The following is a 17848-nucleotide window of genomic DNA, read 5'->3' on the forward strand; positions in this document are numbered from 1 at the left end:
CCAGGTCCCGGCCGCAGGTCTCCGCGTCTTCAGCGCCCGCACACCTTCAGGGCTGCGCAGGAGAGCCTCCGGCGCCCCTCAGTAGCCAATGCCGCTCAGGGAATCAGCAATGCCGTCTTCGGTCGCCTCAGAAAGCCGCACTCGGCTGGCGGCAGAGGTCGCGTCCGCCGACACCAGGCTCTCAAAATGGCGGGTGCCGCCGCCGAGGGTCCAACCGTCCGCTCCCGACAGCGCTCTGCAGTCGTCCTCCACACGGGCCGTTCGCCGGGCACCCGAGCACAGTGTGCCCACACCTCCAGGGCACTCGGGGGCGAGATTAGAGAGCCCCGAATCCGCAAAAATAGCAAATTAAGGCCAGCAGTAGCGGGAGCCCCACGAGAGCACGTCTGCTCACATCGCCGCTCAAGCCACGCCCCCCACAAAGTATTTTTTACAGAAAGTCAAAAAAAGGTAGGAGCTGTTAAACCAGGGTCCTAACTGAAGGAGCCGGAAAGAACAACTGACCTAATGGTCACCCTGAGGCATGATGGTAAGCCAGGGGTCATGGCTGCCTTAAAGGCACGGTGCCAGTTTTATTTGTTGAAAATGGTTTCATTTTCCATGCAATTGCTTTACAATGCAGCCTATGGGCTAACAATGTCTATTTATTAGCAATTTTCAGAATTTGAGTGTTTTGCTCATTAAAACACAGAGTTCAAGGGCTATTTGGCCTAATGTGTTTTTTTTATTTTATTGCTAATTCAGTGCATGTATGAGTATTTTACATTGTTTAGCCTTAGTTTTTGGGCTGCATTGGTGTGAGAAAAAATTATATATGTGCATACATATATGTGGAGCTATTTATATGTGATTTACATATATAATTTTATATTATTTCCGGGGTCCCCGCACGTGAGCGGGAATATTCAGTGCTTATGACTATTGATGAGGATCCCCTGGAAGAGAAAAAGAAGTTGTTGTATAGACACCACTAAATGAGATCTGAAAGCATAGAGTTATGGGTGTACCTATTAATCGGTCCATTACTAAATAAATGCTTAACAGCTGTCAACCTCACATGATGTTCAATGCTTCTGTCTATATCTAACGTAATAAGCAGTAACCCTTCTGTCCATGCAACTTGACTGATTTTGGTCAGAAATTCTCCATTATCTTTAATATATGAGGGCAGTTCTTGGACATGTTCCTGGAGAAAGTAATCCACATATTGAGTTGTTTTCACAAAAGTCATTGCTGGAAGAGATAATTGGTCTACCCGAAATCGGTATTTCTTCCTTATGGTTCTTTGGTATGAAATATATTACGGGAAGGACAGGGAATTCTTTGTACATAAAATTGTGTCGATCAAGTGATTTTAAACCTTGTCTCTTCCACTGTAGCAGTTCTTTCTTCAAACCAAATTTGGCTTTGTTGTATTCATTCATGCTTGATTTTTCATAGCACTCCTTATCGCCAAGTTGGCGATATGCCTCCTGGAGGTACTGTTGTTTGGGCCAAAGCACAACCGATTTATTGATGACGATTTCATTATAATTTTATAAATTTTTCATCAAGTTTGCATATTGTAGATCCTGATATTTGCTGATATATATATATATATATATATGCAAGGCTCCAAACACCAGCCGGTTGCACACGTGAGCGGGTGCACGCCAAACGGGGGTGTACCCGTTGTATTTATCACAGCTACAAACATCCACGAACCGACTGTTCGTAAGGAAAGCAGCACACGCAGGGGGTGGTTCCACGAAGATTTTATTTGGGAACTTTACAGCATACGACGCGTTTCGCCAGAGGGCTTCGTCAAGATATGCAAAGAGCCGAGGCGCTCAACTCATTTAAATCAAAAATCTTACTTCCGCTACTATAATAGAAAGCAAAAAAGGACTATATACAGGGTCACAAATAGATCAGCCATCTTAGGACGGTGTAATAAGATATTGTGATATCACATTCTTAGATTAAACATATGTAGAATATATATACACATAAAAACTTTTTGCATAAGTCCCATCGTAAATAATCTGGGGATTGCATGAGTTATCACGCCCATAATGGGCACCAGTAATCCAATAGTCCTTCTTTCACATACACGCCCTGAATGGGCATACCAACGAACAGGTGAACAGTACTACATATTGAGGTGCAGACAAAGTAAATCAAACACTTAGCGATATGAAAAGCCATGTGAGCACATATGGATACATGATTATGTTATACGAAAACCAGAGTAAAAATACTCTGAATCCAATGGCTTCTAGAGACAACACTCCTGTAATTATGTGTAGATGCACCTCTAATGACATTGCCAAAATAGCAATCATAAATAATGCCCTGGATGGGCTAGTAAAATACTGCACCTGTACGAGGGAATTCAAAATAACAAGAGATGTAAGCACTAATTATAAACACAAAATTTACGATTCTGATATCCTAAAACCAGAAGTACTCAATATATGTATTGACACGAAAAGATACCAATCAAGAATACAGTGCTTATGCCATCACGGATGTCCATGATAAATAGAAATGCATGTAAATTAACCCAAATGAACTGAAAGTTCTTCATGCATATTGAGGCCATTCGGGTGTTTGCTCTGCAAGTCAATTATATATCTGGACTCAAGCCTTCGGAGTTTAAGAAGGCGGTCACCACCCCTGATGTTAGCTGCTACACTATCGATACAAATATATGCTAACAGATCCCTGTTACTATTGTGTTTCTTTTCGAAGTGCCTCGCTACGGGGTAGGTGACATCTTTTTTGGCAATGGCACGCATGTGCTCTAATATTCTTAATTTAACCGCATTGGTGGTACTCCCAATATAGTTTAAGCCACAAGGGCAAGTGAGACAATAGATGACATATGCAGTTGAGCACGTCAGGAATTTAGTGATCTTTTTCGGTGTTGAAAGACCTGGAACTTTAAAAGCAAGCGTCCGCTTGCTGTGTTTGCAGGCCTTGCACCGGCCACATGGATAGAAGCCATTCAGTGCAGGAAGTTTGGGTTTATTATCAGGAGCAGTATAGTGACTAGAGACCAACTGGTCTCTGAGTGATCTGGCCTTCCTGAAGGTCACAAGGGGATTACTGGGCAGGTCAGCTTTAATAATGTTATCGGACATTAGAATATTCCAGTTCTTTTTGAGTATCTTTTTGACTTGCCCAGCATTACGGGAAAAGGTGGTAATGAGGCGAAATGCCCCATTATTGGATTTGACAGTTTTCTTAGGTTCCAACAACGCTTTCCTCTGCATCTTGTTAGCTCTGTCAAAAGCACTAGTTAACACCTTTTCACTGTAACCCCTTATCCTGAATCTTTGAAGACTAGCCTCCGCTGCCTTCTTAAAATCATCAGGGTTGGAATTATTGCGCCTAAGCCTCAAAAGTTCGCCATAAGGGATACTTTCAACCAATTGGCGTGGGTGGCTGCTGGTGGCAAAGAGGGTGGAGTTTCCTGCCGTCTCTTTCCTGAATAATTTGGTTTGCACCATTCCCTTGTCATCTATGTATACCGTGAGATCAAGGTAGTTGACTGAACTCCTACTGATATGACCTGTGAATTTTAAATTCATGTCATTGTTATTGAGTACGTCTATGAACACACTAGCAGTTTCTATGGGGCTATCAAGGATGATGAACAAATCGTCAATGTAACGATGCCATCCTATAATGCTGTTGTTCCACTCTGGATTGGTTATTTTCCAGGGAGCCTGCTCCTCCCACCAACCTACAAAGAGGTTGGCGAAACTGGGAGCAGAGCAAGCTCCCATAGCGACTCCAGAGATCTGCCTGTAAAGCTGTTTGCTGAAAAGAAAAATGTTATTTTTCAGACTAAAATTCATAAAATCAAGCAACATCTTATTGTGTTCATAATATGAGTTATCACGCCCATTATGGGCGTGATAACTCATGCAATCCCCAGATTATTTACGATGGGACTTATGCAAAAAGTTTTTATGTGTATATATATATTCTACATATGTTTAATCTAAGAATGTGATATCACAATATCTTATTACACCGTCCTAAGATGGCTGATCTATTTGTGACCCTGTATATAGTCCTTTTTTGCTTTCTATTATAGTAGCGGAAGTAAGATTTTTGATTTAAATGAGTTGAGCGCCTCGGCTCTTTGCATATCTTGACGAAGCCCTCTGGCGAAATGCCTGCGTGTGCTGCTTTCCTTACGAACAGTCGGTTCGTGGATGTTTGTAGCTGTGATATATATATATATATATATATATATATATATATATATATATATATATATATATATATATATATATATATATATATATGTATATGTATATGTATATATATATCCTCCTCTTCCTCACTGAAGAACAATGCTGTGCTCCCAATTCAGTTGGGAAAATATAAAGTATTTTATTTGTCAAAAATGACAGGCCGCATATCTTTTCTTTCCTTTTTGGTTCTCGGTTATTGGCGGGTGGGTAGTCTTCAGTGGGAGTTTCGCAACTCGTGTGTTTGGGGAGGAAGTTGGGGTAAGTAAGGTTTACATCCGATACGACACTCAACGTCAAGGATTTCGGCTGTTTTTATAAAAAAGTTCAATTGCGGTCATGCAAATGTATAAATGGATACTGTAGTGGCGTCTGGGGTACAGAGCCCTGCGTTTATTGTGCAAATTAACCATAAAGTTTGTTAAAAAAAACATTTTTTAAATGACAGGCCGCCACAGTCCTACCCTTTCTAGCTCTCATAAATGAGCCTTGCTCGCCGTCAGCAAGGCTAGTTTGTGAGAGCCGAAACAAGTAGGTCTGTAGCGGCCTTCCATTTTTTTCCGATGAAATACTTTATATTTTCCCACCAGAATTGGGCGTAGGCATTATTCTTCTCTGAGGAACAGTGGAGTAATGTTTGCCAGGTGTCCGTTCCCACATGCTCAGGCTGTGCACTGGGAGGGTTGCTAGCCTCCCACCAACAGAGCTATGTTTTGTGTGTGTGTTACCACCCAAATATCCCTACCCTCCCTAAACCCTAAAAATACCCTTGCCCCCAAATACCCGTACCCACCTAAACGCCCATGCCCTGATATATACACACACACGTCTGCATGTGTATATAAAAAGGCTTTATACTTACCTGCAAGATACTTACGTGTTTGCTTTAAAGGCATGCATGGTAAAGGCAAGGTTTTGCGTGAGAAAGGCATATATGCGTAGTTGAAATTGTTTGTTGAGGACGTGTTGTAAAGTCATGTGTGGTTCAGTCATACAACCAATAGAGTGACCTAGAATGCAGTAGCATAGAGTGGAGTGGTGTGCTGTAGAGTTAAATAGAGTGATGTAGAGTTGATAAGAGTGCAGTGGCGCAGAATGCAGTGGCGTACAGTGGATTGATGTAGAGTGAAGTGGAATAGATTAAGGTGGTGCAGAGTAGAGTGGCTAAAAGTGAAGTGATGCAGAGTAAAGTGGCATAGAGTACAGTGGAACAGAGTAGAGTACAGTGGTGCAGAATCAAGTGGTGTAAAGTGCTGTGGCATTGATAAGAGTTGTACTGACTAGCGTGGCATAGGGGGCGTTAGCTTAGAGTGGAATGTTGAAGAGTAGAGTGTAGTGATGCAGAGTAGAGTGGAGAAGGGTGTAAAGTGCATTGGCTTAGAGTGCCGTGGTACAGCGTAGAGTGGCGGAGAGTGCAGTGGTGCAGATTAGAGTGCCTAGTTTAGTGGTGTGCAGTAGGGTGGCATAGAGAGCAGTGACATAGTGCAGTGGCATAGAGTAAGGTGGTGCAGAGTAGAATAGAGACTAAAAGTGCAGTGACGTAGAGGGTAATGGTGTAGAGTGGCCTAGAGTGCTGTGACATAGAGTGGAGTGGTGTAGAGTGCAGTGGCATAGAGTACAGTTGTGCAGAGCAGAGTGGTATAGAATGAAGTGCCGCAGAGTAGAGTGGCATAGAGTGCAGTGGCACAGAGTAGAGTGGTGTAGAGTGTAATGGTATTGATTAGAGTGGTGCAGACTAGAGTGCATGGCATAGAGTGGAGTGTTGAAGAGTAGAGTGGCGTAGAGTGCAGTGATGCAGAGTAAAGTTCAGTACAATGGTGTAGAGTGCACTGGCATAGAGTGTCATAGTACAGAGTAGAGTGCAGTGGCGGAGAGTAGAATGTCATAGAGTTCAGTGGTATCTAGTGCAGTGGTTACAAAGTAGAGTGCATTGGCGTAGAGTGCGGTGCTGCAGGATAGTGTGGTGTAGAGTGCAGTGGTGACGGGTGGAGTGGCCTGGAGTGGTGTAGAGTAGAGTGGCATAGAGTGTATCGTCATGGAGGGGGGTAGTGTACACGAGAGAGGCGTAGAGTGGAGCAGTTTAGAGTGCAGTGGTGTAGAGTAGAGTGGCTTAGAATGTAGTGGCATACAGTGCATTAGAGTGGAGTGCAGTACAGTAGTGTAGAGTGGTGTGGCATAGAGTACGTTGTACAGAGTAGAGTGGAGTGGTATAAAGTGGAGTATGCATGGTGTGGTAGCACACTGCCATTACAACACATTTTCAGTTGAAATGACCATTGCATTTGCACAGACATACCGTTTTCCTGATAAAACTACACAGCGCACAAACAATAATGTAAATGGCATCAGCTAATGTATTGATTTGCTTTGATCATATTAAAATATTGGTTTCCACCACTCTTCAAAATTACCAAAGAATGTGCTTCATATGTGCTTTCCTAATTCAGCTATATTCTGAAATATCTGCACAGCTTATTTACAAACATCTAACTTTTATTATGCGCTAGAAAAAAGCCATAACTCCAGCAACATTGCAGCATAAATACTCACTTTGAAGTCAGAGGAAGAAAAGTTCATACCAAGGTTTCTCAGAAGACAGAGCCTGACATTTGACTTCTGTCTTTGAACGCACAGGAAAATGACAACTTCAGAACAAAATTTACAGGCCTGTTTACATAAAGCAAGCCCTTAGAAGAATATAGTAAACAGGGTATGCTCAATAGGAGGTACTACCTGAAGCTGGAGACCAAGAATGGGGGTTACCTCTAGTGGTTCCTTCCTGTACTCCTCACAGTTTTAATAGCATTAAAACATTTGACCCCTTAATGTTTAGGCAAGAATCCAACGGCGACCGTCCTCATTTCTCATTTGTCTTTGTTGTGTTTCATTGTTTAGTTGAACTGCTCAAAAACTGATCAAAGAAAAGTCTGCACAACTCTTGGTTTCAGCATCTCTACATTGTGACTATGAGAGACAGCAATCTCACACATGGTTATGTAGGGATTGGTTGTAAATATTCTAAATAGTGTGGCTGTGGCATGTATGTGGATGTGTGATCTAAGGGCTGTGAGGCCATGAGTGCATGTGGAGTGAGAGCGGATGGGGCAAACAAGTCGATGACACCGTGAGGAGCGGTAATGGACACGGTCTATGGATGAGGTAAACTTATTTTATTTTTTTACTAGCTTACCCGTCGCGCGTTGCTGCGATCTCCGAAGAAAGGAAATTCAAGGAAATTCGTTATAACATTCAATTTACATTGTGTCATTTTTATTGAAACTTATTCATTTTAATATGGAAAACATTTCAAAGTGTCGTTTTAATTCTATTTATTTATTCGAGTGCTTGTGGATACACGATTTTTTTGTTTTTCCGTCTGGTGTGTACATCAGTAATAGAAAGATTATGAGGGCCCTAGGGACCGATATTTAAAAAAAATTTATGCTAGAAACCTTCGCGGGAGTGTACTCAACAACTTCCCAAAGTTTCCTGGCGATCGGATGAATGCTGTTTTAATTCTATTTCTTTATTCGAGTGCTTGTGGATACACGAATTGTTGTTTTTCCATCTGGTGCGTACATCAGTATTCGAAAGATTATGAGGCCCCTGGGGGGCCGGTATTTCAAACAAATTCATGCCAGAAACCTTCGCGGGAGTGTACTCAACAACTTCCCACATTTTCATGGCGATCGGATGAATGGTGTAGTAATGCATAAAGGACAATCAGACAGACAGACAGTTAGACATACATTCGTTTTTACATATATATAGATAACATTTTATGGATTTAAAAAAAAGCAAAACAATATCATTTACCTTGCGGGCCAACGCAGAGAGTCCATCAAGTGACTTCAGGGGATAACCTTATTAATGAAGGTCATCTAAAATTGGTGGTTCCCAAAAATTGTGATTGCCAGCTGGACAAGACGTTTGTCTCCAGGACGGTAGTATGGGGACCTGCCTCCCACAATAAAAGACCTTCTTTTGTGCTCTGGTGCTAGCAAGCAACAGAAATGTTTCTTCCCTCTGCCACTTCAACACGATGTGGCTGAAGAAGGCAAATCAAAAGGCTGCCAAGCAGTCTGTGTTGTAGCCGCAGCAAGAACAAGCAGAATAAGCCCCAGGCTTCCTCATCCTTCAGAGGTACCACAAATTATGTTGGATGCAACTGCACTAGATGGAGAAGATCCTCTTTGGTGGCTCCTTCCCACATTATTCAGTAACGCTCCACATTCCAGCCTCTGACTCCTAAAGTGGGTGGCACTGGAAAACATCCCAGCCTCCCCAGTGCCTTTTGCATTACAGCAGGAGGAAGGGGTGTAACGAGGCACTTGCGGTGAATGGGTCCTGAACCCTTTAAAGGTCAACCAGTCATTCAGGGGCCTCCTCATCAAACTCTACAGAGGGCCCCCCCAAAAAAAGGTCTCCAGAAACGCACGCTTTAAAAATATACAATTCAATATCTTACACAGGGCATATTTGACACCAAAGCGCCTGCACCGCTTCTACCTAGATACGCAATTCCTATGCCGCCGAGCCCTGCCCCAGCAGCAGACACATGTTCTGGGGGTGTCCCACACTACAACAATACTAAGAGTACATTCATGAGACACTTCAGGCAACCACGAATGTCCCTGGGATCACCTCCTGGGAGGCGTGCTCAACAGGCGTTTTTAAAAGACAGAAAAGTGATAAAGTGCAGGACTGATTCATATCACTCTCCCTCCTCCTAGTGAAAAGAGGAATAGCCATGCACCTGCGAGCCTCAGAGGAACCCCCAGTGGAGGCCTGGGTAGGAGCAGTCAAGAAATGGGGGGAGGGGCTGAAGAGGAAGCGATACGGGATGAGGAAGTGAAAGGAACACGCAAACTTCATCTTTCCATGAAATGGGCGCAACTACTATACCAATTGAGACAACAAACTACACAGGATGACCCGGATGAGGCACACCTAGCCCAGGCAACACCTGTTACACCGATAGAACCACTTGAAAGACACACTGACGTGGTACACGCTCACGCCAGGGACACCCCATAGCACCTCCTGCGTATGAGTTCAACTCCAGATTAGCTTTCTGGAGATAGTCATCCTCCCCCCCGCCCATAGGCACAGCACCAGCAAGCTAGATCACCAGGTGCACTTGGACAAAAGACCTGCTCCCTCCCCCTTCCCCCTCAGTCTGCACCCTACCAGCTGACCCCGTATCCATAACCCAGTTTAGCACCCCGCTTATTAATTATGGTTACAGGCCAGCAGTTTAGTATCGACATCGGCTGGCAGATATACAGCCCAACTCTGGGGTTGGCAAATCAAGGCTCCTAGCGACACTAATAACATATCTAAAACACCTCGACTATGCGAAGAGCCTTAATATGCATATACTTCCAGGACAATACAAATGTTAAGAGGCTGTTATGGTTTAAAATCAGCACTAATGTATAATCTACAGCCGCATTAATGTCAGTCTATTTAAACATATATTTCATGTATGAACCTATTCTTCTCTGTATCTAAACTGTTAAAATCTAATAAACAAATTTAAACAAGCTCTACAGAGGGGCCCCATCATTTTGTATTACACCACTTTAGGTAAAATGGGAGATGTGATGCTGCAGGAGTTGCCTTGCGCGCTCCAGTACCCGGGCCAGCTGCCACCAATGTTCACCCTCTCAAGAAAGGAATGAGCTCTTTAAAAAGTGACCTGGAGGAGGATGTCAGGAAGTTGACCTGTGAGTGTGCATGGCAACCAAGGCACCAAGGCTGTGTTGAGGCGTGTGAGGCTTTACCTGGGTGTGTTGTAGGCGTACCTGGACATATGGAGCATTTTAAGTGTACCTGGCCATACCGGGCTGTGCCTGGGTATATGAGGTTATACCAGTCATAATATGTTGTACTTGGGGCCTAACCCTGCATCTTGCACATCATGTGTCCACCTCGGTATATGACGCTGCACTTCGCAGATGACCGCTGTGCCCCCTGGCCTTTGATTGCTAAACCCCTGACATATTATGGCTGCACTACTGGTAAAACATGGCAAAATCCTAGTTAATGTAAGGTCTGTAAGTGAAGCATTGTATCTGCTTTTGTAACTTTCATTTATTGTAGTTATTTTTAACCCCAGTGAAGTCACATCCTGCGAGGCCATTGGTCATTTAGGGTCCCTCCCTATGATGCCATTTTGGAGATTAAATGTCATGTGATGATGTCATTGCAGGGGGCGTCTCAGGGCATTTAATGTCACTTATGATACTTCTGGGATTTAAGGGAATAACGTCACTGACTGAAGAAAAATTATTCTGTTCACATTTTTATCTGCTGTTCTGTTCATAAATGGTGTTCTTTGGATCAATTCTGTTTACTATTCTGCTCTGATGTTCTTTTCATGCCGCCATCTGATTTCTTACTTTGGTCTCTAGGTGGTTTACTGACTGGAAGGTACAGATATCAGGATCAAGAGAAGAGTCAGCCAGTGAGCAGATTCTTTGGCCACTCGTGGGCAGAAGCGTACCGCAATAGGTGAGATGCCTGTTCATTCATCTCCAATGCATAGAATTCTTATAGAGCCCTAGGAACGATTGGCTCTGGGGGGGGAGACTGGGATATTGCACTTCCATGGCTAGAAATGCAGAACGTGTTGTCCTTGTTTGTCTACTGCTTAATGCCGTGTTTCCTCAAGTACGTATTGATTACTTTCTTAAATTTCACAGGTACTGGTCATGCATATGGCAACATTAGCAGATCTCGGTGCTCATTGGAGTATGGTTTGAGCACAGACCAAATGCCTGTGGAAGTGGTTTGCAGTATCCCATGCTAGTTGAGGTATTGGCCATTCCTTGCACAGATGGGTAAATTGCAGTGCCATGTGGCTCAATGGTTAGAGCGGCCGACCCTAATGCAGAGGTCTAGCCCGGGACCAGGGTTCAATTCCCCGCCTCAGTGGGTCTTGGGCTCAAAAATTCCACGGACCTGATAATTCTCGCCTCGGTGCCTATTCCAATCATGGAGTCCCACTCTGCAACTCTGGGCAATAGCTTGCTTAATCTCCACAACGGCCCCCACAACGCTAAGGATGCCTGGCCTCCACCTTGGGGGTGCCCAGGAGTGGACACCTCACAGGGAAAGCCAGGATGGGTTCCACAGCGGTATTCGTACAAGCGCCTTGAGACCCTTGCAGGTGAGTAGTGCGCTATACAAGTATCAATTTACAATTTACAATTTACATGAAGGGTGGGATTTGCAGGGCGCACTGGCTGATTTGCACCGGATAGGCCGGTTGGTTCTTGGGTACTTGGTGGGTGGGTTAATAGGGGCCCAGAAGTCAGAGGGATGGGAATCGGAGGGTAAGTGGCTGGAAGATAATCCTTGTAAGGCTGTATGCATAAGGGTTAGTGTATTCACAGCCCTATGGAACACAAGCTGAGATTTGTAGGGCTCTACATTTAAGAGCTGGTCTGCAGGTCCCCTGCACAGGATGTGAAATTCACTCATTGCCTTATACATGGAATGATATTTGCAGTTTGCCGTGTGCTTCGCAACATGATTCGCAGGAACATTCACATAGTGTTGCTGCCCTGCCCATGTTGTGTTTCTGGTTAGACCTGTGTATTTCCCCTCAGTGAGGGTGAAGCTCATGCGACCCCACTTGAGGTACTCCTCTGTAACTGATATAAGGCATCAGAGTTGGACCTATATATTTCGGAATCTGTCGGGGGAGACCTTTCACCTTTCACTCAGTGCTTCCATGAAATAAATTAAATGAAATACCAGCATTTTGTAAAGCACACTGCTACCTGCGGAGAGGTGTTCCGGCGCTGGGGGCCGTCGATAAGATTAAGCAAGCTATTGCCCAGAGTCACATGGTGCTAGGCTAACCTACCTCTGCAGCGGGGATTGAACTGTGAACCCTGTGGTCCGGAGTCAGGCACCCTGGCCTCTGCGCCACACCCTTCTTAAGAGCTGGACATCACTGTGTCAATATAAGACCTATAGGAAAGATACAGGCAGTAAAAAGATATAAAAACACTGGATCTGGATTTTTGACTTGAGGAATTTTGTTAGTTTCATAGCACTGCTTCTTGAATAGGTGGAATCTGCCCTATGGTATAGGTACTTGCACTGATCGAAGCAATTGCATACAACCCAAAAAAAAAAACAGTATAAGGAAGTGACACGGGCAGACTGCTCACTGCTTTCTTCAGCATCATGCCATGAGGATGCCAGGGAAACACCAAAAGACAATCATCCGAGGATATAGAGGGAATCCCCAAGAGTGGTTCAAAATGGCAGTTAAGGTCAGCACCAAGATTTTATGGGCAGACGGGGGGAGAGATTGAAGGAGGACCTCCAGTGGTTCCGAGGTTGACAGGCCCAGCTGAAGCGGGTGGGGGCGCAAGTAAATATTAATCACTGCCACCATGGTGCCACTTTTCAAGTTCAATAGAACACACAGAATGTCCGTGCTATGTGAGTCTAAAACCTTTGCTGAACATCCCAAATGGACAGCAACCCAGGTACATAATCCCCCCCGATGGTCTACCCCTCAATCCCTGGACTGCCGGGACGTGAAAGGACGCATAGCCCTCCTTAACCGGGGGGGGGTCATCATCCAAGTCTCTTGAAAGAGACATAAATCATACGCATCCATCAGGTTTCCCCACTCCGGATTCAACAACTTCGTCCCCAGTCCTGCTACATTCCAAGAGCCAAATGGGAAGAAGCAGGAACTGGAGAAACTGCCAATGGCAAGGGCTCAATGAGACAGGGAGAAACCGAGTGAAGTGCCCAGTTCCTCTGCAAAACTAGCCAACCCACAATTGGGGGAGGGTAGAGGAGGAGTTATATTTGCCCCGTCCAAACCAACTATCCGGCCAGGAGAACCCTCCACAGTGCTGGAGTTCCACACACCCTTGCGTATAAATTCGAGATGAGCAGATCCTGCAGGTGACCAAGTTGGTGATGGTCAATAAATAATACTTAATGCAGAAAATCTGTTGCCCACTGGGATGTTAAATTCATAATCATAATCTCGACGTACAGGAAAGGGGTGAAATGGGTCAGGCCCACCCATAACCGAAGGTTGTGAGTAAAAATACCCTAAATGGGCAGTATTAATGGAATTCCCATGGGGAAACCCTCCACTGTGTAATATATGTCCTACAACCCTTGGATCCCGAAAGTTGACAATCACGCAATCGCCACCAATGTCCTTGTGTCTGGTCCCCAACCAGCTAACTCTACTCTAGGGTCTATACCTACTTAACCAAAAAATTACTTTATTCTTCAATTCAGGGAAGGATTCCCCTGAATCGCTCAGGAGGAGAGGAACTCCTGTAAGCACCACCACGTAAGGCGAGGCCTCCGGTGGAAGCTGGGGTAGGGGAGCAGATTTAGAAGGGGCCAGTGCGTTATTATCCCTGGATGGACCTTCTATGGGCCCGGCTACCTTTGTGTGCCATGGCAATACGTGTGCTTTAGACCCCGGGACAGGTGGAAACTTGGTAGGACAACCGATAGAGCCTATGTAATTTGTGGCTAGTTAGGGAATCAACGTATTGGGGGTGGGCCGTGCAGAGGTGGAGGGGTTAGGGCAAAGACTATTGCCTGAAGATTGGCCCGTTGCGACTGCATGATTTGGTCCCATGGCACTGCCAAGGTAGTATTCCCCGACGCAATGGTCGGGTGAGCTTTACCCGGGCCTTTATTATTTATCAATGAAACCAATCTTAGAGGATAGAGATTTAAAATGTGTATTGATGACCAGTTCCATATGGGCCTGGAGATCGGTCAGGAGGTGGGTAGCCAGAGAGGGGGACCAGGATTATGAACGCGAGGGCCGGGATCACAATCTCCAAGGGCAGGAGTAGGTACAGGTATCTTAGTTAGTTTAACAGTTTTCTTCAGCTTCTTGGGTCTAGCACGACGCGCGTGCTCCTCAGGCAATACCAAGAAAGAGAAGAAGAAGAAGATCTAGATGGAACTGTCTCCGTTACAAAATCCAAATCAGACTCAATCTGTGCACAGGGTAGGTCTGAAAAAGAGGGCATGAGGGAGGACATAAAGTCAGCAGGAAGGACTGTAGCTATGGAACAATCTTCCAGAAGAGTGGAGGAGGGCATAGCAGGGGTAATTGAAAAACGCCTTTCAGTGTTTTCTATTGCATTGGCAACAACCCCTATCGTTTTCTGGAGCATTTTATCAATAGCCGTATGGCTAGGTAGGGGTTGTGTCAATGCCGCTAGTTGACGAGTCATCGGGCGAGACGCGGTCGACTTATCAACCTTGCCCATGCTGCTACTAATACCACTTGCAGCCAATTAAGAGAAGTATAATACCTATAAAACAAGGAGCAGGAAAGATATAATACTATAGCAATATGGCCCCTAAAAGTGACTATTAGACAACAACAAATATTAATAGTCACTTTTGACTGAATAATAATAACCAACGATAAAGAGTGCCGCAATAGGGCTCACCCTACAAGTCAGTAATATACTAGAGGAGGGCTTAGAGGGATAGCCCAGCCCGGCCCATAACGGCCACAGACGGTCCCGCCCTTGTCCCGGGCTTCTCCCGGGACGCTCACGCGCCGCAGGAAAGGAGGACCTTTAATATCCCACCTAGGGCTGTGGGTGTGTCGTTAAGCCGGACCAGGTGTGGGGCAGTAGAGAGTCCTGGGACTTGCAGTCCCCCCAAGGTTGCTGGTAAATGTTTGTAGCAGCCTGATGTGAGCGCCTCTCCCACTCAGCGCCGTCTAGAAAAGGTCATCCGCTCAGAAAGCCCACAAGAACTTCGGTCCAGGTAAAAGTTCACACCACACAAAGCAAACCTCGAACGCTGCGTGGTGCGGCGAGGTTATTTCAGTGCGCCTAGGGCTGAGGGCGTGTCGTTAAGCCGGACCAGGTGTGGGGCAGTAGAGAGTCCTGGGACTTGCAGTCCCCCAAGGTTCCCGGTAAATGTTTGTAGCAGCCCGATTGTGAGCGCCTCTCCCACTCAGCGCCGTCTAGAAAAGGTCATCCGCTCAGAAAGCCCACAAGAACTTCGGTCCAGGTGAAAGGTCACACCACACAAAGCAAACCTCGAACGCTGCGGCACCCGTGGAGCGGGTGCGGCGAGGTTATTTCAGTGCACCTAGGGCTGAGGGCGTGTCGTTAAGCCGGACCGTTGTGGGGCAGTAGAGAGTCCTGGGACTTGCAGTCCCCCAAGGTTGCCGGTAAATGTTTGTAGCAGCCCGATGTGAGCGCCTCTCCCACTCAGCGCCGTCTAGAAAAGGTCATCCGCTCAGAAAGCCCACAAGAACTTCGGTCCAGGTAAAAGGTCACACCACACAAAGCAAACCTCGAACGCTGCGGCACCCGCGGAGCGGGTGCTGCGAGGTTATTTCAGTACGCCTAGGGCTGAGGGCGTGTCGTTAAGACGGACCAGGTGTGGGGCAGTAGAGAGTCCTGGGACTTGCAGTCCCCCAAGGTTGCCGGTAAATGTTTGTAGCAGCCTGATGTGAGCGCCTCTCCCACTCAGCGCCGTCTAGAAAAGGTAATCCGCTCAGAAAGCCCACAAGAACTTCGGTCCAGGTAAAAGGTCACACCACACAAAGCAAACCTCGAACGCTGCGGCAATGTATATCTTGGCTACTGACTCTCTGATACCTTTTGGGTGTATCAGGGAGCACTTGTTGGGCGTCCAGTTATGCCTGGAACTTAAGCACCAAGGGTAAACTTTGTATGGATCCGTGATTAACATCTGCTTCCTGCAGACACCACATGGTATAAAGCCTGTAGTTTTTGGAGGGGATATTGTCCCAAACACATTAATGTGCTAGCAGTTTTTTTTAGAAGCCGATGAACACTGCCACGAAGTTGGGTGCGGAGAGGACCTGTCATCAGCACGCAGTGGTGGAGCCAGTGTATGGCTCTGTGTCATCAGCACCATGGGTGTAGCCCCTCGCTGTTGCACTTCAGGAAAGCCTTAAAAACTTGGCTTTTTAACGCCTACCCAATGCACGCATGGCCAGATCTTCCTACGCATCCAACACAGCGCCAAGTCGCCCAAGGGTAATCGTGCCCTTTAGAAATATTAAAATCAAATGAAGGCCGAGGGTGCAAACTCCTGGCATGCTGGAGCTACGGCAGAAACAATTTACAGATCCAGTTTGGTGCCTTGGGCAGTTCAAAATGTTAGGAATCTGCAGTTAGAGTATTCACCGGCAATAATGAATAGAAGTAACAGGTTCTTTTAATACCCAGTCTCATATAAGTCACAGAACCTGCTTAGTCTGTTTCTTTGCAATGGGCAACACATCTCCTATAAATGGCATTTTAAAACCAAAGATAATTTGTAGTCTGGTCCCCAATCAGCTCTTCACAACCACCAAAGTATTTGCCAGACTATAGAGTACACGATTATCTTCCTCAAAAAAAGCAGTTGCCGGATATCAAATACCACAATCTCAAAGGATAGCAATACTATTCTTAACTCTGCTATGTACCTGGAAGAGTAAATGGGCAATTATTCTCTGCACTCCATACACAGCAGAAGGTACAGAAAACCGTTAAACTCTACAGAAGAAACGGTCCATATTGTTAAGCACTAGAGACAAACAAAATAGATAGCATAGGACACACTGTTTTCTACGCATACACAGGCGTGCTTCCCAAGAAATTGCCCTCTTAGTGTACAGGGCAGAAGGTACACAGCCCAGAGCATCTGCTGCACTCCAGAATGCATGGCGCTGTAATATTCTTATACAAACACCAAATTATAGAACCCAGAACATATTGCTTAACTTACCTTTATTGTGATTCTGTTACTCATAGTTTATAGGATTTCTCCTATTACTCAGGTGGCGCTATCTGAAAGAGACATGTTAGTGTTAGATTCCTTACCTTAGAATATCCCCAGGCGTCAAACTGGATCCGGAAAGTGTTCACTAGCAGTACCTCGGTCCGTCAGTAGGTGGCGTTGTGCGCGTCCGACGCTGGCGCCGTAAGCGCTGAGATGACGTCACGGAGACTACTTAGGCGCCACTCATGCGCGCTGACGTCAGTTCTTTCTTTTTACGTGTCAGTAAGCGCAGATCCGGGTTAGAGCACGTACCTTAGTCACTTTTTGAGACTTTTTGTCTCCTGCAAGTTGTACCTGGTGTACGTAGGGATGCCTGGTTTTAATTCCTGAGGGTCCTGCAGTAGCAATATGTCAGTGGCGCACCCCCACGACATCTGTCTCTACTGCCTGGAGCACGACCACGCATCCCAGTCCTGTCTGTACTGTCGGACCATGGCGGCGGCGGAAGTTGCTTGAAGTACGGCACTCGTCCCAGCTCCGTTCACCGTCCAGGGGCCGTTCTAGAGAACGTTCTAGAGAACGCTAGCGGGGCCACTATCATCGATCCTCAGGCTCCAGGTCTTCGGGTAAGAGACGACACAAGAAGTCGAAGAAGCGTTGTCGCTCTCCGACATCCCCCCGTCGGTCCCTGGATGCGGACGAGGGGGACAGGGGTTCTGCCCCTGCGGATCCTTCGGAGCCCGGGAGTCTCGTGGCCTACCCACCTTACCCGGGTCCGTCGGCGGCTCCCGCACAGGTGCAAGAATTTCTTGCTACCATGGACC

General features: G+C 45.9%; 1 protein-coding gene across 1 annotated transcript in view; it reads left to right on the top strand.

Annotated features, from left to right (window-relative positions):
* The window catches only part of AKR7A3 (aldo-keto reductase family 7 member A3), a 310621-nt gene that overhangs the window by 195676 nt on the left and 97097 nt on the right, over positions 1–17848 (top strand). The window contains exon 5 of the mRNA XM_078642494.1: positions 10664–10763. Coding sequence (XP_078498620.1) covers positions 10664–10763 — 100 coding nt within the window. The remainder of the gene's footprint in view (positions 1–10663; positions 10764–17848) is intronic.

The sequence above is a fragment of the Lissotriton helveticus genome, chromosome 5_1, assembly GCF_964261635.1.
Source record: "Lissotriton helveticus chromosome 5_1, aLisHel1.1, whole genome shotgun sequence".
NCBI classification, from domain to species: Eukaryota; Metazoa; Chordata; class Amphibia; order Caudata; family Salamandridae; genus Lissotriton; species Lissotriton helveticus.